The sequence below is a fragment of the Cervus elaphus genome, chromosome 30 (genome assembly GCF_910594005.1).
Source record: "Cervus elaphus chromosome 30, mCerEla1.1, whole genome shotgun sequence".
NCBI lineage: Eukaryota > Metazoa > Chordata > Mammalia > Artiodactyla > Cervidae > Cervus > Cervus elaphus.
Window position 1 is genome coordinate 23,870,225 of NC_057844.1, and position 26,785 is coordinate 23,897,009.

Sequence of the window (26,785 nt, forward strand, 5' to 3'; positions counted from 1 at the left end):
TTTGCAGATGTAGATTCCAGAATCAAAGGCAAGCGTGTGTGAGTTAGGACAGATTGTATAAAGAAGGGTAGAAAAAGTCTTTGGGGCTCAAGTACTTATGGGGATGCTTGTTTAAAATGAAGAGGGAGCTAAGCCAGAGACCCATGCCTGCATGATACTTAAATGTCACTAGATTCTGTAAGGGTGGCCTGCAAGATTGTTCCTGTTTTGCAATGACATCATAGGATTCAGCCATGGTAGATTTGCCAAGTACAGGGAACCTATTTGGGCAAAAGAAGGCATTCAAAGTTAGAGTTCTTGACTTACATGTTTATAACTTAGCTTTCAATCTGTGGCCCTGGGGTGCATTTTCTCACAAAAGTAAACAGAGTGTAAATTTAGCTACTGTATAGCAATAACGCCAGGAAAAAAGAACATTCAGTCAGACTGCTTTAACAGAAGTGAAGGATTTGGGCTTTAAGGCATTTTGCCATAGGAAGTTGAAAATTGTAGAATAATCAAAAAGAATCATTGCAGGAAACGCTCACCATCAGCAGAGGGAGGGTCTGTTTTCTGCGAGGTCACGGTGACACTGGAAGCCTGGGACAGGTCCGTGCCGCCCCTCCACACCCGCACCTCCACCAAGCCCGCACTCTCATCCACAGAGTACTCGACGTCGCCAAAGTAGAAGACGGGTTCTGTGAAGAAGGAAACAGAAACCACTTCACTTACATTTACTTTTCCACATCAACTGTGCATACGTAATTACAAAGAATTGTAATGCCTCATCTCATAGACTTCCATACAAGGTCGTGTTTTTTCCTTTTAGCAAGATAACACCTCTCTGTATTTGATTAATGTATTTTGGCCATGCCATGAGGAATGAGAGTCCTAGAACCCTGACCAGGGATCAAACCAGTGCCCTCTGCTTTGGGAGCACTGCGTCTTAGCCACTGGACCACCAGGGAGGTCCTGATGACATCTCTTTAATGTCTAGACTTATACAGGGTTTCAGATCAAAATGTCTCTGTTGAAAAACAAAAATACACACAGTAAAGTGTCTAATGGAACTTTTTTTATTGCTTGTTTTTGGGGTTTTTTTGGCCATGCCTTGTAGCTCCCTGGATCTTAATTCCCAGACCAGGGGTCAAATCAGTGCTCCCTGAAGTGGAAGCTCGGAGTCAACCACTGGACTGCCAGGGAAGTCCCTCTAATGGAACATTCTTATTTTGAGGCATGTGAGTTACTTTGTCCCCTCTATATGGAATTATGACTGGTTCCTAAATGCATTTCCTAAACGTTTAGCTGGTAAAATAACAACAAAATGAAACAAAACAAATAAGACTAAAATTTTATAAATTTGGCCCGACTGGTCAAAATGTCTCCTACTGAGTTATCACTTTGGAGACTATTTCCTTAATGACATCTTCTAGTCCACTGAAAGTGAAAGTTGCTCAGTCCTGTCTCTGTGAACCCATGGACTATACACTCCATAGAATTCTCCAGGACAGAATACTGGAGTGGGTAACTGTTCCCTTCTCCAGGGGATCTTCCCAACCCAGGGATAAAACTCCAGTCTCCCGCATTGCAGGCATATTCTTTACTTGCTGAGCCACCAGAGAAGCCCAAGAATACCCAGGGAATACCAAGAGTGGGTAGTCTGTCCCTTCTCCAGAGGATCTTCCTGACCCAGGAATTAAATCGGGGTCTCAGCAATACACAAACTGTGAACTTCCATATGTTCAAGTTGGTTTTAGAAAAGGCAGAGGAACCAGAGATCAAATTGCCAACATCCTCTCCGCTGGATCATCGAAAAAGCAAGAGAGTTCCAGAAAAACATCTATTTCTGCTTTATTGACTATGCCAAAGCCTTTGACTGTGTGGATCACAACCAACTGTGGAAAATTCTTCAAGAGATGGGAATACCAGACCACCTAACCTGCCTCTTAAGAAACCTGTATGCAGGTCAGGAAGCAACAGTTAGAGCTGGACATGGAACAGACTGGTTCCAAATAGGAAAAGGAGTACATCAAGTCTGTATATTGTCACCCTGCTTATTTAACTTATATGCAGAGCACATCATGAGAAACACTGGGCTGGATGAAGCACAAGCTGGAATCAAGATTGCCAGGAGAAATAGCAATAACCTCAGATATGCAGATGACACCACCCTTATGGCAAAAAGTGAAGAAGAACTAAAGAGCCTCTTGATGAAAGTGAAAGAAGAGAGTGAAAAAGTTGGCTTGAAGCTCAACATTCAGAAAACTAAGATCATGGCATCTGGTCCCATCACTTCATGGCAAATAGATGGGGAAACAGTGGAAACAGTGTCTGACTTTATTTTTTTGGGCTCTGAAATCACTGCAATGGTGACTGCAGCCATGAAATTAAAAGATGCTTACTCCTTGGAAGGAAAGTTATGACCATCCTTGAAAGCATATTAAAAAGCAGAGACCATTACTTTAAAAAGTAAAGACCATTACTTTACCAACAAAGGTCCGTCTGGTCAAGGCTATGGTTTTTCCAGTGGTCATGTATGGATGTGAGAGTTGGACTATAAAGAAAGCTGAGCGCAGAAGAATTGATGCTTTTGAACTGTGGTGTTGGAGAAGACTCTTGAGAGTCTCTTGGACTGCAAGGAGATCCAACCAGTCCATCCTAAGGGAGATCAGTCCTGGGTGTTCATTGGAAGGACTGATGTTGGAGCTGAAACTCCAATATTTTGGTCACCTGATACGAAGAGCTGACTCATTTGAAAAAACCCTGATGTTGGGAAAGATTGAAGGCAGGAGAAGAAGGGGATGACAGAGGATGAGATGGTTGGACGGCATCACAGACTCAATGGACATGAGTTTGAGTAAATTCTGGGAATTGGTGATGGACAGGGAGGCCTGGCGTATTGTAGTTCATGGAGTCATAAAGAGTTGGACACAACTGAGCGACTGAACTGAACTGAACTGATAAGGTTTTGAGGGTACTCTATACCAATGGAGGTTCCGCTAGAGAAATGATCTCATACCAAGGAGTTTACATTTGTCTTAAACATGTATGAAAATTGTGTGACTTAGGTCATTAAAATAGACACATACATTGGAGACTTTATATTTTTCTCCAGTACTGGTGACGAATTGATCTAACGACATTCCCTGATTCCCCTTGTGACCAGCAGTTTACCTTGCAAAACAGCCGGAAGTCTGAGGGACTACAGTTAGCTGACTAATGAAGAAAGTAGAGAGATGATTTGTGAGCTTATTTTAAAAAATCCCCAGACTTATTCTGAAATATTTATAGGCTCATGGGAAAAGGCAGAAATAGCATATAAAGCGTACACTTTACCCACTGTGAGTTTATTTTATAAGCAACCATTAACAAAGATAAATTAATTGCATATATTCACGTAATAAGGCAAACAGCCTTTAGCTTGAGACATTTTAGTCATCTGTGTGGTTTTACAAGACTCCAAAGGACTAAGTCTAAAAGGTCACACAACTCACATCAGTGTTTCCTAAAAGGCAGGGCCATTCAGGAGATGACTATCCCATTTCAGATCGTCTAATTGAATTACCAAACACAAAAATCAGACAAAACTCGACAATCGTGGCTCACAGCCACACAGGAAAGCCAGTTTGGGGCACTGCTCAAGTGGAGTAAAGATTCTTTATTTTCCTGTCTGCAAGATAAATCATCTTCATTGAAACTAGTGTTTTCTTTGTTTCTTCCTATGGGTGTACAATAAAAAGCATAGAGCTCCTTGGACTCTTGAATAACACAAACAACCTTGGACGTTTTGCCGCACGTCTTGGTTCACAAAACGATAAATCTGCCCATAGCATACTTGCACCTGCTTCTCGTCCTTTAGACTCGGAGGGTGCCTGGCATGTCAGTGGATGTGTGCAGATGAAGGTGTTATCTTATTCACCTCAGCCAAGGTGGACCTCAACTACAAGCCAATAAATTCCTTACATTTCTCACACCTGAGTAGGGGGCAAAGGTGAAGACAGAACCCTGAAAATGCTTACTTGGACCAGACAGCCGCACCAAGCACATTGTATGTCTTTTAAAGGCTTTTATTAACGTAATTACGGCAGAGGCCTGATCATCCGCACCAGCGAGGAATCTAAGTCTCCTTACATTCCTGGCAAACCACATCACTGTGCAGATTAGATTTGAGGTATGGGGGAGATCTGGGAAGTGCAGTAAGGAAAACCACCTATTTAATAATGATCCCTCCTGTCCTCCTGTCTCCCTATGCCTCCCAGACACATACTAGAGGTGGAACAGAAGAAAATCACTTGAGGGAAGGTGATCATTAATCACCAAATGGGCTCCACAGAGCCAAAGATTTGTTCTGCCATTGTGTGTTCAGACTCACTCCGTCAACTGCAGATCATGTGTTTTTATGGTATCACTCAATGTGCATTTCATATAAGAAAAAATGCTTGACGTAGTACTCTGAAAATTTTTAATCCTAATTGTTGTTAAGGATGAAGAGTGATGAAAACAGTTACCATATGTAAGACATTTATTATGTGTCTGACTTATGTTCCCTGTGTGTGTGAGAGAGAGAGAGAGAATAAGAGAGGAGAGAGAGAGACAGGTGGGCGGTAACGGTGCGTGTAACAATACATAAGATTTATGGGAATGATGCAAACCACATTATCATATCGCTATTGCGTAGTATGTAGTTACTTCCAGCAGAAAGAAAGAGGGAAGATGGAAGAGGAATTTTAATCCTAAATCTCTCAATTTTACTACCGCAGGTAATAGAAGGCATTAAGAAAGATTTCTTTCCTTAAAATGGACTTTTGCATATCTATGGATTTGAGTTATTTACATAATTTCTCTTCCTCTCTGTGCTCTATTCATGATGGCTGGAAAATAGGTCTACTAATCAATTTGAAATCTTTGTGATTAAAGTATAAAGTGACTATAATGAAATTAAAACACAATTGAATATTTTTAGAAGAGAAATAACTCTTGTTAACTGCCTAGTTTCAATTTCTCAATACCTCATCATCCACCTCTAAAACTTAAAGACTATTTATATTTTGTCAACATTTGGACAGAATCTCATGTAATATGAAGGACTTAAATATCCTCAAGCAATGAGTTGAGTTATAAATAATCATTCAAAATAACTAGCAAGAGGTTACTGGACATTTTAATGCATAGATAATAATCAAGTGAAAGGAAGAAAGAATAGATGCATGAAAACTGTCAACAGCTGAAAGACATCTAGGCAAAATCCCAAAAAATTGCTTGTTCTCGCAAATTATTATAATTTATAAATAAGATTTTAACTCACCTTTCTTTGGTACAATGCTTGTTTGTTTTTATATGGGCACTTGGTTTCTCTAAAAAGTTAAGTAAACTGTAGACCTTTGTCTATTAGTTTTGTAAATATCCACATTACAACTTCAAGCAAATCAGAAAAAAAGACCTATTTAATTTTGTGAACAAAAAAAAATTTTTTTTGGTCATGCCCCATGGCATGGACCTTAGTTCCCCAACCAGGAATTGAATCCATGCCCCCTGCATTGGAAGCAAAGAGTCTTAACCAGTGGACCACTAAGAAAGTCCCTAGAGTCAGATCTTAAATACACGCTGTGTCTTGTAAGTTCATAGTCTTAATAGAGAAAAGTCAGCAGCTGATATTACTACCCGGAATGAGAGAATGATCAATTATAGTCATGTATGCCACAACCCACATCCACAAAATGCCATAAAACAGTCATTCTTCACCACTCCATCATCCACAGAAAATACGGCAGAATGCATGCTTATTCCCTCTGGAGACAAAAGATAAGTTATATCCAAATAGTGTGTGAGCACCACAAGGGAAGTTTTAAATTGGCCACATGACATAGTGTGAAATTAAGGGAAGCCAAACTTTACTCTCTGTATTCTTTGCGGTCTTAACACTTCTAAATAAAGGCATTGACTACAGAAAAGTCTGTTTTAGTTCATTAAACATTAATATGCCTTTCAAGGTTGGAGAGACTTTCAACACAAACAACACAGATAGGATCACGTCTCTTTCTTACAAACAAAGCTGATGAGGACGGCTGAGCAAGTCGCACAACACACACACCTGCAGTGAAGACAAAGGGAAAATAACTCAAGTTTTTCCCCACAGGGAAAAAGTGAACTTTTTTCCCTTGCTGAGCCTGTGGTGTCTAGATTGATGTTTACAATTACTTTGTGTCTCAGGAGATGAAAGGAAGAGGTGCCTGGAGTAATTGCTATCTGGAGCCAAATCTTATTTACTCACGTGTACCTGGACTATCAGTCAAGTAGGCGTTGTGGCTCTAAGATGTTTGCTTAGAACTGAATGAAAAAAAAAGACAAAACAAAACAAAAACTTTTATGCCGTCTTTTGGTTCAGTGCTGCAAATAATACAAAGGAACCTCCCTAAATTATTTCCAACTCAGATCTCTCTTCTGAGCTTTGGATCTTGATAACCAGCTGCCTACACAGTCCCATGCCATGGGCACCTCAAGGAAAACTTGCAAACAAGAAAGTATACTCACCACCACGGCCCTGCCCCTGGTTTCTCTCTCTGTCACTGCCCCTACCCTAGATGCAGCCCGCATCACCCCAGCATCACCCACCATTGAACCCCTCTAGCAGCCACTCAGCCAGGTTCTTAACCAGAAGCCATCCACCAAAGCAAATCTTACCATGGGAATGCCTTTGCTGAAAGCCTGTCAGTGTTTCAGTGCTCTTAGGATTGAAAACAGGCTTTTTTATTTTAAATATTTTATTTTATATTGGTATATAGCTGGAAGAAATACCAACAACCTCAGATATGTGGGTGATACCACTCTGATGGCAGAAACTGAAGAGGAACTAAAGAGCCTCCTGATGAGGGTGAAAGAGGAGAGAGCTGGCTTAAAGCTCAACACGCAAAAAACTAAGATCATGGCATCCAGTCCCATCACTTCATGTTAACAGATGGAGGAAAAAATGGAAGCAGTGACAAATTTTCTTTTCTTGTGCTCCAAAATCACTGTGGACCATGACCACAGTCATGAAATTAAAAGATGCTTGCTCCTTGTAAGGAAAGCTATGACAAACCTAGACAGAGTATTAAAAAGCATAGACGTTACTTTGCCGACAAAGATCCATACTGTCAAAGCGATGGTTTTTTGAATGATCATGTACGGATGTGAGTTGGGCCATAAAGAAGGGTGAATGCTGAAGAACTGATGCTTTTGAACAGTGGTGCTGCAGAACACTCTTGGGACTCTTGAGAGCCCTTTGGACAGCAAGGAGATCAAACCAGTCAATCCTAAAGGAAATCAACCTTGAATATTGATGCTGAAACTGAAGCTCCAGTACTTTGGCCACCTGATGAGAAGAACTGACTCATTGGAAAAGACCCTGATGCGGGGAAACGAGAAGGGGCGGCAGAGGATGAAATGATTAGATAGCATCATCGATTCAATGGGCATGAATTTGAGCAAACTCCGGGAGACAGTGAAGGACAGGAAAGCCAGGAGTGCTGCAGTCCATAGGGTCGCAGAATCAGACACAACTTAGTGACGGATCAATAGCCAGTTAACAATGCTGTGATAGTCTCAGGTGGACAGCAGAGAGACTCAGCCATGCATATAACACGTATCCATTCTCCACCAAAATCCTCTCCCATCCAGCCTGCCACACAACGCTGAGCAGAGTTCCCTGTGTTATATAGAAGGATCTTGCTGGTTATTCATTTTACATATAGCAGTGTATATGTGTCCATCCCAAACTCCCTAACCATCTTTTCACTAATTAAAAATGCTGGTCTGTAAAACCCTGAACATTTGGTTTTAAAAACATTTGCCTTTTAAACTGCACTTTGGCCTCCTTTCTATCCAATAATCCAGTGTCTTGAATGTCAAATGTGGCATGCCCAGTCATCGCCATTGCCTTGAGCACCCTTCACTCCTCCTCACTGGGATAACTCTTGCTCCTCTCGGGTTTCAGTTTAGAAGTCACTTGTGCTAGGGAGTCCCCTGTCTTCTCCATCAGAGCCCTCCCTCCCTCCAGCCATGGCAGGCTTGCATCTCCCACAGGCTCTGAGCTCTCTAAGGGGAAGAATTCAACCTCCTTTATTCACTGATGTTTTCCTAACAATGCCTGGCCGTAAGTTGCTCAATTATTTGTGGAGTGAATGAACATCCTGTAAAACAGGACCATTGAGTTGCCAGACCAAATGAACAGATACAGGAAGTTCCCTACATATGAACCTTTAAAGCTGCGAACTTGCAAAGGTGTGAACGTGTATTCGTATGCTCAAACACAGAAGTTAGTTCATACGTCTGAACTGTCACGTGCGTGCGCCCTCTCCCAGCGGCTGTGCTTCGGGGCACTTTATTACACAGTCCTATACAGAGCGGGCTGCCCAGTGGCTCAGTGGGAACGAGTCAGCCTGCCAGTGCAGGAGACGCAGGTTCAATCCCTGGGAAGGGGAAGATTCCTTGGATGAAGAAATGATAACCCACTCCAGTATTCTTGCCTGGGAAATCCCATGGACAGAGGAGCCTGGCGGGCTACAGTCCATGGGGTCACAAAAGAGTCAGACGTGACTGAGCAACTAAGCATGCACACATGCACTGTACAGAGTACAGTAATAGAATATCTTTATTTTGAACCCAGAATGTCCTGAAGCAGGTGTAAAGGCAGCAGGGATGTAGCTGATATTACTGTCCTATGAGATTAAAAATGTTTTCTTCTGGAAATAGAACTGCCATATGACCCAGCAATCCCACTCCTGGGCATACACACCCAGGAAACCAGAACTGAAAGAGACACATGTACCCCAATATTTATCGCAGCACTGTTTATAATAGCCAGGACATGGAAGCAACCTAGATACCCATCAACAGACGAATGGATAAGAAAGCTGTGGTACATATACACCATGGAATATTACTCAGCCATTAAAAAGAATACATTTGAATCAGTTCTAATGAGGTGGATGAAACTGGAGCCTATTATACAGAGTGAAGCAAGCCAGAAAGAAAAACACCAATACAGTATACTAACGCATATATATGGAATTTAGGAAGATGGTAACGATGACCTTATATGTGAGACAGCAAAAGAGAAACAGATGTATAGAACAGTCTTTTGGACTCTGTGGGAGAAGGCAAGGGTGGGAAAAATAAATAAATAAAAATGTTTTCTTAGTTTTCTGTGTTTGTGTTTTGTATGTATTATTAACTTATTATAGCACAGTTACAGTTATAAACCTATTATAGTACTATATGGTACTATATAGAACACAAATTGTGTTAGTTGGGTGAAAAGTGTTAGTTGCTCAGTCATGTCTGACTCTTTGGGACACCATGGACTGTAGCCCACCAGGCTCCTCTGTCCACAGAATTTTCCAGGCAAGAAAAATTTTCAGGGTTTCCATTTCCTTCTCCAGTGGATCTTCCTAAGCCAGGGCTTGAACCCATGATTCCTGCATTGCAGGTGAATTCTTTACCATCTGAGCCATCACTGCTTACCAAGGTTAACTTTGTTGGACTTAGGAACAAACTGGACTGACCAGTGTGCTGTCAGAATGGAATCATTCGTATGTAGGGAACTGACTGTGTGTCTTTGTGGTGGGTGAGTTAGAAGACCACAGTCAGCAGCATGCAGTGGGGTTACAAAGCCTCAGGAGGGTGAAGAACTTGTCTGCAGTAAAATGACTGTGGAGGGCAGCCCTTTGAATCTGGAGCAAGCCCACAGGGGCGAGGGAAAGCCACCACAATGAACTCCAAGAGATTTCTTAACTTTCACTTTTAAAATACTTTGCCTGCAGGCTTTTCCAGGTTAGATGTGCATCAGATTTATCCAAGGAGATTTAAAGATACCGAGGCTCGGTCTCACCTCGAATCAGAATTTCTGGTGGGGTGACCCCCAGACACCAGCGCTCTTTTTCTTTCTCATTTTTCAGTGGACTATATTTTTTAGAGCAGTTTTCAGTTCACAGCAAAATTGTGCAGAAGGTACAGAGATAACTCCTATTCCATCCATGTATCACAACAATGTTTTTGAAACCCTCTACAGGTCTCAGCAATGTGCAGGTTGTTTTTGCTTATGTCAGTGTTTTAGCAAACAGTAATTCGTGGTTAGATACAACACTATCTTACTTCATCCTTACAGCCACCCAATGAGGTATGTGAATCCTGTTTCCACAGATAAGGAAACTAAGGATTAGGGAAATTAAGAGATCTGCCTAAAACCACACATCAGGGGACTAGTGGATTATGATCCATACCAAGAAAAAGTGTGTGTCCTTGTGTGAATGCTCAGTTGATTAAGTCGTGTTCGACTCTTTGCGACACATGGACTGTAGCCCGCCAAGCTCCTCGGTCCACGGAATCCTTCAGGCAAGAATACTGGAGTGGGTTGCCATGCCCTCCTCCAGGGGATCTTCCAGACCCAGGGATTCCACGTCTTTGTCTCTTGTATTGACAGGTGGATACTTTACCATGGAGCCACCCGGGAAGCCCTGTGTATCCTTAAGCTCACCAACCTTAACTAAGGCAAGAGAGAGGTCATAATACAAAAGGTGGTCACAAGATTTTAACGAACATAACGTTCACCCCACAATTCAACAAGTGGGAGTTAATAAAACAGAAATGTTGATGTAAATGTACAAAGATACATACACAGGTACATGTTGTACTTCATTTATACCAGGGCATAACTGAAAACAAGCGCAAAATCCCTCAGAAGGAGACTGCTTGTATTAAGTTCATTCATAAACTGAAACACGAGGCTAGGAAGTTGATTTTTTTCCTTTCCTTTATTAAAGGTATATATGTATATATAAAAGCTAGTAAGACATTGATGTCTGGTTAAAGACAGTTTTGTGATTTTATACCCTCTACTTGGCTTCATCAGCAGTACTGAGAGATTAAAAATGAAAGACAGTATGACATTTCTTTTTGGTAGCTTTGACGATTTCCACTTATCATTATTATACTTGATAAGGAATGGGACAGCTGTGTTCAAAAGAAGGTAAACATTTCTGTGAACTAAAAATGTAAGAGAGCAACAAGACATCATAGTGGTGAGTGGAGCCAAAAGTGAAAGCTTTTGCTGGTATTTTAAGGCCATGAACCAATACTGGAATCAAAGAAAGCAAATGAAAACAGAATTCAAGGGCAAAATATAGATATTCTCAGCGATCAAAGACAAAGGTTTTACTCACCTATAGATACACATTGATAAATTGCTAAAAGTACAGAAAAAAAGTAAAATCAAAGAGAAGAACTGAATAAAAGAGACTTGGCTGAGCAACTGATAAAATCTGCTGGTAAATCCAACTACTTATTGCAAGCATAAATGATCATGATAAATGATATTTTCAACTTAATGCTGAAACTGAAACTTGAAACAACAGAGAGAAAGTTAGGAGGAGATCAGTGGGTCTCTAAACTCTTCCATGTCCTCGTCTTTTTCAAGAGAGTAAACTTTGTTAGGCAGAGAGTAAAGTATCTTCATTAAAATTATGACTTGTCACTAATAGGACAGAAACCAGCAGAAAATAAAAGTCACAAAGGATACAGAAAACTTTCTTGGCAAAAGAAGAAGCCGCAAAGGAAAAATCCACACAGACAGATGCTAAATAAAAAGCACAAATATATTACTTAACTAGAATAAGGTAAACTGTTTAACTTTTCTTATTTAAAACCGATAGACTGGATTAAAGAACAAAAAGACTTATAAACACAGCTGTAAACAAAACTGGAGGAAAATAGGTAAAATAAAAGGATGCAAGAAGGCTATATTAAGTCAATAAGAAAAAAGCAAGGGGGTGTAGAATATATACAGAATATATATTAAACTGCTAACTTGTTATTTCCTAGAGATGGGATTAGGAGGAAATTTGACCTCCTTTGCTATCCATTTCTTTCACACACTAACATGCTATATAGTTTACTTTTTTTCCCTCAAGTAGCATGTATTACTTTTGTAAATAAGAAGAAAAATAAAATCAGGTTAACTTCCTTCTATAAACAACATCTTTTAAAAAAACTAGTGTTAAATAATTTTGACTGGGCCTTTCTGTACTTTTCTTTCAAAAAATATATAAACATTCTTAAGAATGACTTCATATTTAGTCTTTAACAAGCATTTTCAAAATTCCTGTTGAAAAAATAAAGTTCAAATATAGGTTCAGTATATATCAGTTTAAAGGCATGTTTTGACATTTCTTTCCCTTGCCAACTATAATTTCCTCAGAAGGAAGAAAGAAAAGACAGGACATGTCTAAAAATGCTTATAACTTAAGGACTGAATCTTTCCAAGATTTCAGCTGAGAATATGTGGGGAGCTTTTCTCCAGAAAAAACAATGTTATCAGAGATTCTACTGTCAATCTAGTTTTACTGCCAAACTCTGATTTTGTCATTTTCAGGGTTGATATAAGTTTAAAATAAAATTTAAATGTCAAGGTCATTAGAGTTTTCTACCATCCAGTAGCCTCTGAAGAAGGCTTCCTGAATATTATTTATTCAACAAATACTGTTGAGAACCCACCTCTAGAAGAGTGTTTTTAAGACTTTTAATATTTGTTTCATATAAACAAGGGACAGGAAGGAAAACTGATCATAACTCACTAATTGATTTCTCAACTCAATGGATTCAATGTACAATTCCCTAACCACTATTCTTTATGGCATCTAAAACCTAATGTAATGATAAACACTAGAGAAATAAAAGATATTTTGCATATGTGAAAAAGATATTTACTATCTCATGTGTGTAACAGAAAAAAGATCTGAAAACAAGTTAAATGCTCATCAGTAGGGAATTTTTAAAATATGTTACAGCCACACTGCGAAATATTGTGCAGCCACTGAAAAGAATTAGTAGGGTTTATGTGTACCATCATAAAGTTTTTCATGATACACTGTTACGTGAAGTAAGTATAACATAAAATAATATTCATAACACGGTCGTTCAGTTGTGTCCGACTCTTGGCAATCCCATGGACTGTAGTCTGCCAGGCTCCTCTGTCCATTGAATTCTCCAGGCAAGAATACTGGAGTGGGTTGCTATCCCCCTTCTCCAGGGGATCTTCCCAACCCAGGGATCAAACCTGGGTCTCCCGCATTGCAGATTTTTTTTTTCACCATCTGAATCAGCAAGGGAAGGCCAAGTAAAATAGCAAACATTAATTGAGTATTTTTAGTGTGCCTGAATTGTCCTAAGCACTAATAACCCTTTGAGGTAGGTTTGCTATCATCTCTACTATGCAGATAAGGAAACTGAAGTCCAGGAATTCAAGATCAACAGCCAGTAAGTGGGAAGGAAGACAGACTGTCTCCCATATTCTAGGAAATATGTGCTCATTGCTTCTTTGCTATAACAATTAATTCTAGTCCAAGTCAAAAGAAACGTGTGCATGTGACTGTGTGCAAAAAAGCCACGCATAATGCGCAAGTGGCCTCCAGGCAGACGGACGGGTTTGACGACGGAGCTAAGGCTGCTGCCGTTCAGGTGATGTACTTCTATTTGGCTCTCAGGCAACGATTTTGTAATAAAGATATTAATACTAAGCAAGGATTAATCTGCATAACATGCCTCCATGAAACACAGCCTCAAAATATTAAATCTAATATTCCTTAAAATATTAGATTTAAGAAAAGTATGTATGACAAAGCAGAGAGTCTCTTCTCTCTTGTTAAGATCGGAAACATCTTAAACTCTTAATCGAGTCTGGCCTCTTTACCGCCTTGCCGCAGCATTTTGCAGTGCTGTGGAGCAGTGTGCGTTCCAGGGAACTGAGAAGTTATTGTGCTTTCAAAAAACCACTATCTAAGAGTCTGCAAGGCCCTGCAGAGTTGGCGTCTTTCCGTTTTCACATATAACCTCCTCCCTGCTGACAGTCAAGCAAGTCCGGTCAGCTCACATTTCTCATGTTGCACTTTTCACACTCTATTCACTCACTCACTCCTCTCCCTCATTAGGCAGAGACATCCCCAAAGGCAGAAATCAAGTATTGTTCATCCGTAATCATCTGTAAACTCCAATGAGAAGCATAGAGCCTGACACATGAGATCATAAAAAAGAAAAAATGTGTGCAGACTGCTTCCAGTGTCACCAATACGGATCATCACATTTAGGGCTTCCCTGGTGGTCCAGTGGTTAACAATCTGCCTTGCAATTCAAGGGACACTGGTTTGATCCCTGGTCCAGGAAGATCCCACATACCTCGGGGCAACTAAGCCGGTGGCCCAGCAATGACTGAGCCCATGTGCCGCAACTATTGAAGTCTGCATGCCCTAGAGACTGTGCTCCACATCAAGAAAAGCCACTGCAATGAGAAGAGCCACTGCAACTAAATAGGAGGCCCAGCTTGCTGCAGCTAGAGAAAGCCTTCACACAGCGAGGAAGACCCAGCACAGCCAGAAATAAAGTATAAATAAATAAATAAATATTTAAAAACACAAAGTACTCATTACGTTTCTAAACCTCATCTTGTGAAAACACACCAATAAATATTACAGTTAGTGCAAGAGTAATATTATGACATAATTGCTACTTTTACCAAGTGTCTGCCTCTTTAGGTCACATCAGAATCTCTAGAATCTACTCTAGTGCTCCCAACAGCCTATCGGTTAATAGGCTTGTAAAGTCATTGTTTTTATCTGCTGTTTACAAAGCAAATGAAATGGAAACTTAGATTAAATAATTATCTTAGGGTTACATAGCTTGGATGTAGTTACATAGACACAGGATTCAAGCCTAAGTCTCTAAGATTGCAAAAGCTGTGTTTCTTTTCATGATGTAGTGCTGTCTCTGAAAGTGATTAAATAATGGAAAAGTTTGCACTTTTTTTACAATATTACTTCTTTAAAGAAGCATAATGAGAGTCTGTAAAGACAGAGCTGGAATGTTCCATGTAAGAGAAAAATTAGAATATGTTATAGATCAATATTTCTCAGTTATGAAGAAAAATGTCTTCATTAAAAATAAAAACAAGATCAAACCTTTATGGAAAGGAAAGAAAAATAGGGTGTCACATTATGCTTAATTTCTCCCTTTAAAATTGTTACTGCTCCCCAAATCACCCATCAGAAGGCAGGCATATACATTTGTATTCCTGCTGACTAAAGTGAATTTCATAAGTAAGATTTCAGAATCCATAGAGACTTTGACATCAGGATGATTTATGTGGGAATCCCAACAGCTGAACGGAGAAAGAGTACGGCCAATGTGGTGTCAAGCACAGTCTGTGTGAGGTCTCAGGAATAAAGGCATGTGGTTGACACTGGAAAAATAAATAACCTTGACCACAGACTGTTCAATAATTGACACTTGAAACACGCCTGCAGGCAGCAAAGAAAGGGATTCTAGAATAAATAGCTAAAGCCATTCCATTTCCAGCTGAGACAATGGGCTCCTTTTTTGTAAGAATCCTCCTTCCCTGTTTTCCCCCGTATTACTCAGCAGCAGTGGGCGACTGCGCTCCATTGCATCTTAGTGTAGAACCTCAAAAGTGGTCCAGGACTCTTCCGTCCTCTTGCAGTGTGATGAGGAAAAAAAAAACAAAAGAAGCTCTCCTACAAGCCATGCGTGAAGTCCCCTTTCAGCCATTTCAGAAATGCCTGACACTGGGGAAGTCAACTTCTTTGGCTCTTAGGTTTCTGGTCTGCAATATGGAGAAAATCAGCCCAGCTGTGCAAAGTCAGGTTATTAAGCTTTCAGGTCTATGCAAATTCCCTTCCTGGCCTTCTCAGATTGGTGCTTTTCTTGTCGATAATGACACTAGTTCTCTCATTTAACATCCATGCGACCTGTTTATGCGGACTACCCCCATTCTTTATTGCAAGGAAAACAGTTGCTTCCTCTCAAGGAAAAATAAGAGTTAGAAAATCATCCTTTCTTATAAATGGTTTGCACAGTAAGGAGAAACCATAAACCCAGAAGATAAAAATATAGACACTCTGATTTTCAAACAATTTCTCATATTCAGATAAAATTTACTCAGTAATATATCTGGGTCCCAAGATAACATCGTATTTCACCCTTTCAACTTGTGCTTTGTCTTAATTCATAGAGAATGAAGAGCTATCTGATATTTTTAAAAAGCGAGATTAAAAAAAATAAAGCCATATAACTTCCTGGGATAAAAGGAACAACTTCAAGTGTCTGGGGGCTTAGGAAGCATTTGGCATGGCTGGTATGCTACTTGGGGTGAGGAGATGGGGGAAAAGTGAAAACAGAAGGCATCAGCCAGGGACTTCCCTGGTGGTCCAGTGCTGAAACTTCTGAGCTCCCAGTGCTGGGGGCCCAGGTTCAATCCCTGGTCAGGGAACTAGATCCCCCATGCTACAACTAAGACCCAGTGCAGTCAAATAAATATAAATAAAAAAGAAGGCAATAGCAGGTCACGTGTGCTATGCCAAGGGGTTGGAAGCTTACCCTAGAAGTTATCACATGACAAGTGGGTTCAGTTTCAAGAAGGGGAGAGATGTGATGAAATATACATGTAAAGGGTCTGGAGGATGGATGCCCGTGGCAGGTGGGCAAACTGGAAGCAGAGAGACTAGTTAGCAGTCTCAGGAATGGAGGCCAGGTAACGAAGCTGGCTGGGTGCTTCCCCAGTGGCTCAGCAGTAAAGAATCTGCCTGCAATGCAGGAGCCGCAGGTTCAATCCCTGAGTCGGGAAGATCCACTGGAGGAGGGCATGGGAACCTACTTCAGTATTCTTGCCTGGAGAAATCCATGGACAGAGGAGCTTGACAGGCTACAGTCCTCGGGGTCACAAAGAGTTGGACATGACTGAAGTGACTTGGCATGCACCCATGCACGTGAAGCTGGCTAGCACAAGATGGTAGCAGTTCCGATGGGTGAAAAAGACAGTAAACACATCACATTTGGAGGTATAAAGGAAACAGAATCAAGGATCTGGGGTGGAGAGTGGAAGATAAAAGTCTAGTCATAGTAGAACTAGTCACCAAGATTAAAAATTCAGGAGGAGGGACTTCCCTGGTGGTCCAGTAGCTAAGAGTCCACATTCTTCATGCAGCGTCCCAATTTCAATCCCTGGTCAGGCAGCTGGATCCCACATGGCAGCAACTAAAGAACCCGCATGCAGCAAATAAGACTTGGTGCAGCCGAATAAATAAATAATAAATTAATTAATTAAAAAAAAAGAATACAGGAGGAAAACCAGGTTAGAGCAAGGACTACTGTTTTCTACTTTTTCTCTTGATTTGCATTGATTTCTTTCAGAAGATAAGGTGCTAGGGCCATGGTGACTTATATGCCTATGTTACTTTCCTTGTTTCAAGAGAAAAATAAGAAACAGACCCCTCACATAACTTGATTATCGGGTCCCCCACAATGATAACACAGAGTTTAATGGAGTTTCCCTCTTCACAGAAATGTCAAGGGATATCATGTTTTGAACACAGTAATGAAGTTGTCCTCAGAGAATTAATCAAACCTCTCCTGCTAATAGTTTATTTGTCCTCTCAGTATATTGAAGTAAGTTTGGTACATAGAGCTGTTAAGATGTGCTGACATTTTAAAGAACTTTATATGTTCTGGACAAGTGTCAGTTAGGGCAAGCAAGCTAGATGCATTGGGAGGATAATGACCCCTTGGAAAGTGGGTTCAAATCTCAGTATGTCTTTCAACCCTGTTGGGTAGTGTGCGTGCTTGCACGCTAAGTCGCTTCAGTCGTGTCCGACTCTTGTGACCCAATGGACTGTAGCCAGCAAGGCTCCTTTGTCCATGGGATTCTCCAGGCAAGATACTGGAGTGCGTGGTCATTTCCTTCTCCAGGGGATCTTCCCGACCCGGGGATCAAACACACATCTCCTGTGGCTCCTTGCATTGGCAAGTGGATTCTTGACCACTGAGCCACCGGGGAAGCCCATTGTGTAGTGTAGATAGTATTTTACCAGTTTACTGAGCTAGGGACCACACACCACAGGCCCACAAAGTGTGAAAGTGGCATCTATACCCTCTACAATTTTCTTCTGTACTTAGTGGATCGCCCTGCAGGACTAAGAATGCGAAGCTTTTTAAAGCTTTCCCTGGTGGTGGGTGCAATCCTGAAAAATCACCCTTCTGAATAAGCGTGATTCTCAAACAATGACAGCAAAAGAAGATCGGATTTCTTGTTGGCATTCTGACCACAGAGTTCCAGCTTCGTGGCATCCTCTCCCTGAGATTGTAAAGCAGACTGTTTGTGAAACACCCTCAGGGAAATGGAAGCTGAGATACATTTCAGCCCTATGAAGTGTAAAGAGAAAGCTATCCTTCTCTCACAGTGTCAATATTCTGACTCTTCTGACTTTTAAGTACTGACTAGTAAAGCTCTACCAGTCATTTGATTTCTTTTCCCAGGACTGTGTTTATTAACTCCATGGCTGCTGACCTGTTCTGTGATTTGGCTCATCCGGACACTGTAGTGGTCTTCACGGTGATGAGACTGTCACAGCCGGAGGGGATGTGTGACAATACACGTCAATTTCTGGGCTGCCAACTCCCATGACTCAGTCTTCCTGACTCTTGGTGTGGCTTTTCCGGAACCTCAGGCAGCACTTGATGCTGTTTTGAAAGCACCACTGCATGTGGAGCCTGGTTTTATCAGTGGCTATCCTGTATCTCTTTGCCTATTTTCTTGAGGAAATCCTCTATAGATTGGGCCTGTCTTGTTCATCATGGCGTCCCTGTTGCCTTCAGGGCTGCAGGCTACTCAGGAAAGGTGCTACTAAGTGTTATGCGGTGTTGATGTGTATATATATACACATATACATATCTATCTATCTATAGATAGAGTGACTGAGGGCAGGACAAATCCTTTCTCTCTTTCACCCCAGCACAGCATCTGGGGCATTAGAGATGCTCAAAAAACATTTTAAATAAGCAAATGTCTGAATATATGTTATTTCAGTCATCTGTCTCACTACATCAGAATGAAGACCTGTTTCTTAGGAAAAGGATGAAGAGATGCTTTATGTCTCTAAAAGTGTGAAAGGAAAGTTTTATCCACAATTTTAAGTGCTTCAAATTGCTACAAATGGCCCAAAGAAAAGAGGCTTTTCTAGTTTTAGCTACACTTGATAATCCTAACATACATTATTATTGTGATTCTTTGTAGCATGATGCAGCTCACTGGTTTTATCAAATGATATTACCTGTATTCTTTATTGGGTAATTTGGTATCTCTCGAGGTCAGTAGCAAGCTTCTTGACATCATTTAAAGGAAGATTTAAAAGGCCAATGACAAAAAAAAGTATGTATGTGACTGATAAACTAGGAATAAAGGGAGAGAAGAAGAGATGCAAACGTCTGGTTCAGTAAGGCAGGATGAAGACCTGATTCTTAGGGAAATCGTAAAATTCATGAGCCTCCTGTGAAAGGTAACATCTACCTGTGCAGAGCAAGGAAGATATCCAGAGAACATGGTGGCCCTTCCAGACTTCTAATCCGAGATCTACCTTCATTTGGTGACAAGTGTCGTAGTAAACCAAACTAACAAGTGTCACATTTCTACACTGACCAGTTGCTTAACCAAACGTCTCAGAAAACAGTACATAAATTCCAAAACGCTTTCCTAACTTTTCATTCTAAAACAGTTAGAGATGCTGATGTCTATTTAGTAATTGATTTTATGCAGCATGTATTTTCAACAGATCACAGGTACATATATGTGCACTGTCTGGACTTATTAAATAAATACTCAGACCTCTGTGATTCAGTGTAGTATTTCATAGATTCTCATTTCTCTCTACATCATGGAGCATGCAGGTCAGGCTTTAAAAGTTCTGTTTTCAGATTAACTGTAGCTTCAGCTTATCAGCATTTTGTGTTTTATGATTTAGACAAAAGGATACATTAAACTTCTGTTGCTGGTGAATAATTTGGAGTTTCTGATGCTGACACTAACATTTACTGAGAGATCTTTTCTAATGGTTTGATCCCTAATGAAGTTTGTTGTTTTTAATTTTAATATCTCTTTTAATAATAATTTCAAGCTTATTGAAATTGGGCTTATTAAAATCTGAAGTCTAGGATCTGAGAAGTTGCTTCTCACATTTATATGATTTTTAGCACTAACATGGAGCTCACCTGTGACTGAGATCTTGAGGTTTCTAATGTTTTCAGTGACCTGCTTCCAGGGATTTAGTGATAATAAATCAGCAATATTTATCCTTCAATGTCTACAAGATGGTATTACATAGCCAGCATTCTCTCTCCCATGTGGAAAAGAGGGGAGTGAGGCAGATAGTATTACCAAGCAAAAGACAAAACAAACACAAGATGCCATTTATCCATAAGAGCTCGACAAGACAGTTCAAATCCAGTCCTTCAGGTGGGAAAACCTTCCACTGGGCACTTTGCTAAACGATGTGGAAAAGCAATGCTTTACTTTGTGCAATTGAACAGCCAGACTCCACTCATATGTTATCCTAATGATCCTGGAGGAATTTTAATTGATAAAGGTGAAACAAAATAATTCATGCACAAGTTAGCCTAATATCTGTAACTGCTGACATTTGAAGTATTCTAGGATCATCAAGTGCTGCATGCATAGAAAAGTATACAGCTTGTTTCATCTCTACTAGGATGCCTCATGCTATTTTCAAATATTACAGTGTAAAATATACAAAATATAATATCTGTTAAGTATACATGCTGCCAGTACACTATGATGTGGGCAGCATACCCACTGGTGCCTTGGACTCTGTGGTCAGCCTGGCAAATTCTTCTCTGCTATTTGACCCTGAGCAGGTTACCTAGCCACTCAAAGATAATAAAACTGAGTATAACAGAACCATGCTCATAGTCTGTGTGTCTCTGTATTAAATGAAATCATTCAAGTAAAAGGCTTAGCACATCTAAGCTATTGTTACCATATACAATAGTTATATATGACTCTGCATATATGCTAAGTCGCTTCAGTCTGACACTCTGCTCCCCATGGACTGTGGGCCAGGCTCCTCTGTCCATGTGGATTCTCCAAACAAGAACACTGGGGTGGGTTGCCATGCCCTTGTCCAGGAGATCTTCCCGACCCAGGGATGTAACCCATGTCTCTTATGTCTCCTGCATTGGCACGTGGGTTCTTTACCACTAGTGCCACCTGGAAAGCCCCTATTAATGACTATATATTATAGTTATTGGGCTTCCCAGGTGGCTCAGTAGTAAAGAATCCACAATGTTCAATGCAGGAGACATGCGTTGGTCCCTGGGTTGGGATGATGTCCTAGAGAAGGAAATGGCAACCCACTCCAGTATCCTTGTTATAGTTATTATTATATAACATATATGGAGACCTGAAAAACAAAGATATGAGTTGGCTTAACACTGCAAAAGTACGATCCTATTCAATATTGCAGCCTTAATATCTTAGAATCACTCTAGAAGACAACACAGCTGTTAGCTTACTCTCCATGAATTTGAGAGCTTACTTCTGGGTGAACCGTCCCCACGCCCTGGCACAGTTCCCTGTGCTCACTTTCTTGGGAGCCATAAGGTCATTCTTCAATGTAAATTATAGAAAATGGTGAGCAGTTCTCATAGAGAACTCTGGAGCTTTTGCCTTTTCTGGTAATAGCCGTGAATGTTTTCATGAGACTGGCAGAAGAGATTCACGTGGCTGCTTGCCAAGTTCGCGTGTGTGCAGAGAAACAAAGCTCTGAATGCCTTTCCTGCTGTGAGCAGTACACTGTATCAACAGTTTCAAAAAGGCTAGTTCCCAACAGCATTGTAGCGAGGTCCTTTAGAGCCGACGACCATACCAGGTTGAGTCAAAGGTACCCCCATTGCTAACGAACCCACCCCAGCAGCCTCAGGCGCTTGCTCACTTGCCTTTACTTTAGTGCATGTCCCTGCACCCCAGCCCCATGGAGCTGTTCCCAATAAATAGCTGGGCTTCTAGGCTCTGTGTCCAGCCAGGTCCAGAATTAAGAAGAGAGGACAGGGGTTGGGGACCCTGTGGGTCCTCCCATCATCAAGCCTGGAAAGTCTCCCTTCTCTGGACCCTCCTAAATCATATTTAGGGGATGACTCACTCATTCACATTCACAAACATTTTTTTTCTTCCTGCCCTCTCCCACTCATGAGTTTGTCAAAAATAAATTGATCCTGTAATTGCACAACTCCTCTCCTGAAACTGTTACAATTTGAAAAAATGTTATGAAGCGACCCTTTATCATAATATGGTTTATGTCTAACCCAAAGGAGGTACAAAATGAGGGAAGCAGACCTGAATATTTTAGTTTTTAGTTATTTTAAAAAGAGGCAACATTTCGGGAGATGGTGAAGGACAAGGAAGCCTGGCATGCTGCAGTCCATGGGGCTGCAAAGAGTCGGACACGACTGAGCGATTGAACTGAACTGAGCTGCCATCTTCTGTCTCCATTTTACTGTTCCAAATGATCATTTATAAATTATTCTCCTTTAACTTTTTATGTACTTAGGTTTTTTTTCCCAAACAGATTTTAAGCTTTGTGAGATCTTGGCCTCTGTATTAAATGTCTCTATAGTCCCCACACATTACACTTAGTAAGTATACAATAAATATTGGCTGTGTGTGTGGTATGTGAGATTAAATATTTTTTTAAAAGGCAAGACATTTCATATATGTTTTCCTTTATCTTATTTTTGTTTTCAAAGAGTGTAATATCTACATCATTAAACTAGTATTCTTTCCATGTGGAAAAAGTGTATAATCTTTACTATTCAGCGCATTCTTGCAATGCCTCCCACAGGCTAGAACCTCATTAAACATCCATTAGCTTTCACTGAATCCTTAGCATCATCAACTATATTAAGCAATCTGTTAATGGCTTCAATGTATTAATATTCTGAGCAGTTAAAGAAACTCATTTTTCCATTTCTTGATTTTTAATATTGTTCTAACTCAAGCATACTAAATATAGAATGTAACTTTGTCATCATTTCTCGGCCTTTTGGCTAAGATGAAGTACAGAATGTCACTTCATCAAGCTGTTAGTTTAACTGAGTTTGGCCATTCCTTGCATATTGACCTGGCATTATTTAACTGCTGAGGTGAAGGTGAAAGTTGCTCAGTCGTGTCCAACTCTTTGCGACCACATGGACTATACAGTCCATGGAATTCTCCAGGCCAGAATACTGGAGTGGGTAGCCTTTCCCTTCTCCAGAGAATCTTCCCAACCCAGGTCTCCTGCATTGCAGGTGGATTCTTTATCAGCTGAGCCACAAGGGAAGCCCTTACTTAACTGGAGTTTACCCAAATGCAAATAATAGTATTCAAGAATAAAAAGGATGGTGGCCAGGCCTGTCAGTTTAGTACAAACGAATAAACCATATCTCACTCACACACCATGCCGTGATGTATTTTTCTAGCACTAGAAATATTTTCTTCTCTATGGTACTCCTGCTGTTGAGAAAGCTTTTCTAATGTCAGTAAGCTTTTGAATGGCACTGACTTGAGTTCCATTTACCACGGGGTGCATCGTTCTACCTTTTACATGTCTCTGGTTTATATCTACCAGCGTGATAATTTCTCCAGGGTCGTCAAGGAAGCCAGCCACTATAGCTAAAACCCCTGCGGGCTGGCACACAAAAGCAGAAAATGGAATCAGCTGAAATGTTCCTTAATTAATTTCCAAAGATTGACAGCAAAGATTAGTGAAATATTGCTAGCACTGACTTAATATACTCTTCCTAACGAACAAACTGGACTTCCCTGGTGGCTCAGATGGTAAAGCATCTGTCTAGAATGTAGGAGACCTGGGTTTGATCCCTGGGTCGGGAAGATCCCCTGGAGAAGGAAACGGCAACCCACTCCAGTACTATTGCCTGGAAAACACCATGGATGGAAGAGCCTGGTAGGCTACAGTCCATGGGGTCACAAAGAGTCAGACACGACTGAGTGATTGAACTTCACTGAATGAACAAATGTGTGCGTGTGTGTACGTGTGTGTTAGTCACTCTTGTACTGCAGGTGGATTCTTTATCATCTGAGCTACCAGGGAAGCCTGGGAGAAGGATTATTTTATGGTAATTAGGCTTCCCTCATGAAGAAGAGTCAGGATAAACTCTCCTCCTTTTTGGAAGCCTATTGGACTTAATTTCCCATATACTTATCACCTTCCTAGTTCTTCATTTAATAGAATTGTCTGCTAGTTTCTTGGTTAAACAAGTGCAAACACAGAGATTCAAGTTACAAAAAAGAAACTTTTACAATCAAAGCAAAACAAATAAAATAACAAATCATTTACTAAAACTGCTTTGATTCTTCACCATGAAATTTTTAAAGTTTAATCACTTAACGGGACATGGCATTATCAAAGAAACTGTACAAAGGAGAAAACACACAAAGGCGTGACTTTACCCTTCCAAAGCAGTGAATCAAGAAAGACAATGGATAGATGCAGCCAGCCTAGAAACTTAATCACACTATAAAGTCAAGCATAAGACAAATGTGCACATGAAAATTCTTTTACACTCTCATTCGTTCCGTTTAGAGGACTTTGTCTCTAGAAGGTTTAGAGGGCTGGTCTGCCCGGTAGGAGGAATAATTTTTAGGTAAATTAGTACTTACCATCGTCTTTGTCGGGTTTGATTGTAACCTGAGCCCCTGGGAACTCTGATCCAATTCTCCCACCCATCGGCATGCTCAGGAGAACGTGGAACGTTTCTTCCTCTTCATACAAGGAGTCATCAATTATAACGACCCTACACATCCTCTCCCGCTCATCTTTGTCAAAGCGGATAATACTGGTGTGGTCCTCGGGCCGGGATATGTAATCAGAATAGGAGAGCACAGACGTAGGCACGGTTCCTCTTGCTGTTCCTGGAGGCAGGGAGGATCCAAAAGGGACTTATAAAACCTACTACAAGGGTATTTCCAGAAATGATTATTTTCATCTGTAGCATTTTGATGGTCCATCATATCTATGAACACTCCTGGAAATCACAATAGCGCCTCCATACTGTTCTAGCATCATGAGGCATCTTCATAATGGTCTCCAACATATGACAAATATTACATTTCAAGTGCTTTCTCCTCTACTTCCTGCCAGTGGTCTTTTTAAAGCAACACAATAATATAATATAATAGCTCCTATTCTTCAAATGCTTATGGTATGCAGGCAAAGTGCCAAGTGATTTCCATGCATTGCCTCCTTAATACTCTTAACCAGTCTATTGGGTTTTACACGTTTGGTAACTGAGGTTTATAGAAGTCAAACCACTTGCTCTGGTACCCAGAGCTCAAGGTTGATCCTGAAATTTGCATTTTGACCACCATACTTTACTGACTTTAAATTCATATACATTAATGAAAATTTTAATGAGAGTCTGCTAAGGTGTTAACTGCATCTATGACCTTTTCTTTTATATGCTTAGAAAAAATGTACATGTTTCCTAGAAAGGTGTTTAGAATACTAATGATATTATGTATTAATCTAAATTTTGTTACATAAAATCACCTTTCAGAGCAAGCTGACTCAATGAGCAAGACAAGCGTTTTTATATTTGTTTGCAATGAGTCTCAAACTAGTTTAAAATTAGTTCTTTTCCTTGGGTATGCATTTCCTTGCCTCTTTCTTTGGTTGTTGTTTTTAATAGTAACCTCCTTCTACTTGAGCAGGCTTGAGTGGGCAAGGGGAACTTCAATTTCCTGCAGTCCCAAAGGCCTTGATTATTAGAGTAAGTAAACCAAGTAAATCAGAAATGTTTTCAATAAGCATCAGAGTCCTTCCAGACCCTCCTCTCAAAGGTGTCATAGTAAAGGAGGATGTTTGCATGCAATTTTTTTCTTTTTGAAAATTGTACTAATAAAGTATAACCCTCATGGCTTAACGTTATAGCTCCGACATGTTAAGAGGCTTATTTATATCTTTGCGGGGACATTTTATTTCATTTGTAAATTGAGCTACCTTGCCGCGTATAACAGATCACCATCAACTCCTGGCTCACATCTCCACTTCTCCTGATGGGAATGAACAGTTCGCCAACGTCCTCTTCGATGGAGTATTCAGACTGGGGGATGAACACAGTTGATTCTAAGGAGAAAATACAATTGTTTTTGTCTGAGCTTCTTATATGTGAAACAATCTTGTGCAAATCAAAACTGCTCTTGTGACTGATCATTTCCCCTTGCATATTCTTTTATTTTAAAATTTTTCTTTATGTATGATCTCAATTTTATTTACTTATTTGTTATACATCTCGGTTTTATTTATTATTCTTCTTAATATCATTATTATTTTGGTTCATTGTTACCCTCCTGTTCTCTTCCTCTTCTTTATCATCATTATCATAATTGTTAGCCTGGTGCTCTGTGATGACCTAGATGGGTAGGACAGGGGGAGGTGGGAGGAAGGTTCACGAGGGAGGGAATATATGTATACTTATGGCTTATTTAGTTTTTTTTTTAACTCATTTTTTTTTTTTTGGATTTCCTTCCCATTTTGCTCAACACAGAGCGCCGTGCTATACAGTCGGTTCTCACTAGTTACCTATTTTATACACAGCAGTGTACATATGTCACTCCAAACCTCCCAATTCATCAACCCTCCCCACCCCACCCTCCCTGCATGCCCCCCCCATATCTACATTTCTGTCTCTATTTCTCCTTTGCAAATAAGACCATCTTTACCATTTTCTAGCTTCCACATATATTCGTTGATATACCATATTTGCCTGTCTCTTTCTTCCTCTGTATGACAGTCTCCGTGTCTCTGCAAATGACCCAATTTCATTCCTTTTTATGGCTGAGTAATATTCCATTGTATATAGGCACCACGCCCCTCCCTTTCCCCCTCCCCACATACTCTTTCAGAAGAGCACAGTGTGA

General features: G+C 40.4%; 1 protein-coding gene across 1 annotated transcript in view; it reads right to left on the minus strand.

Moving 5' to 3' along the window:
- FREM2 (FRAS1 related extracellular matrix 2) overlaps window positions 1-26,785 on the minus strand; it is a 157,741-nt gene that overhangs the window by 45,345 nt on the left and 85,611 nt on the right. The window contains exons 5-7 of the mRNA XM_043892295.1: window positions 25,866-25,991; window positions 24,527-24,778; window positions 528-677 (exon numbers count right to left, since the gene is read on the minus strand). Coding sequence (XP_043748230.1) covers window positions 528-677; window positions 24,527-24,778; window positions 25,866-25,991 — 528 coding nt within the window. The remainder of the gene's footprint in view (window positions 1-527; window positions 678-24,526; window positions 24,779-25,865; window positions 25,992-26,785) is intronic.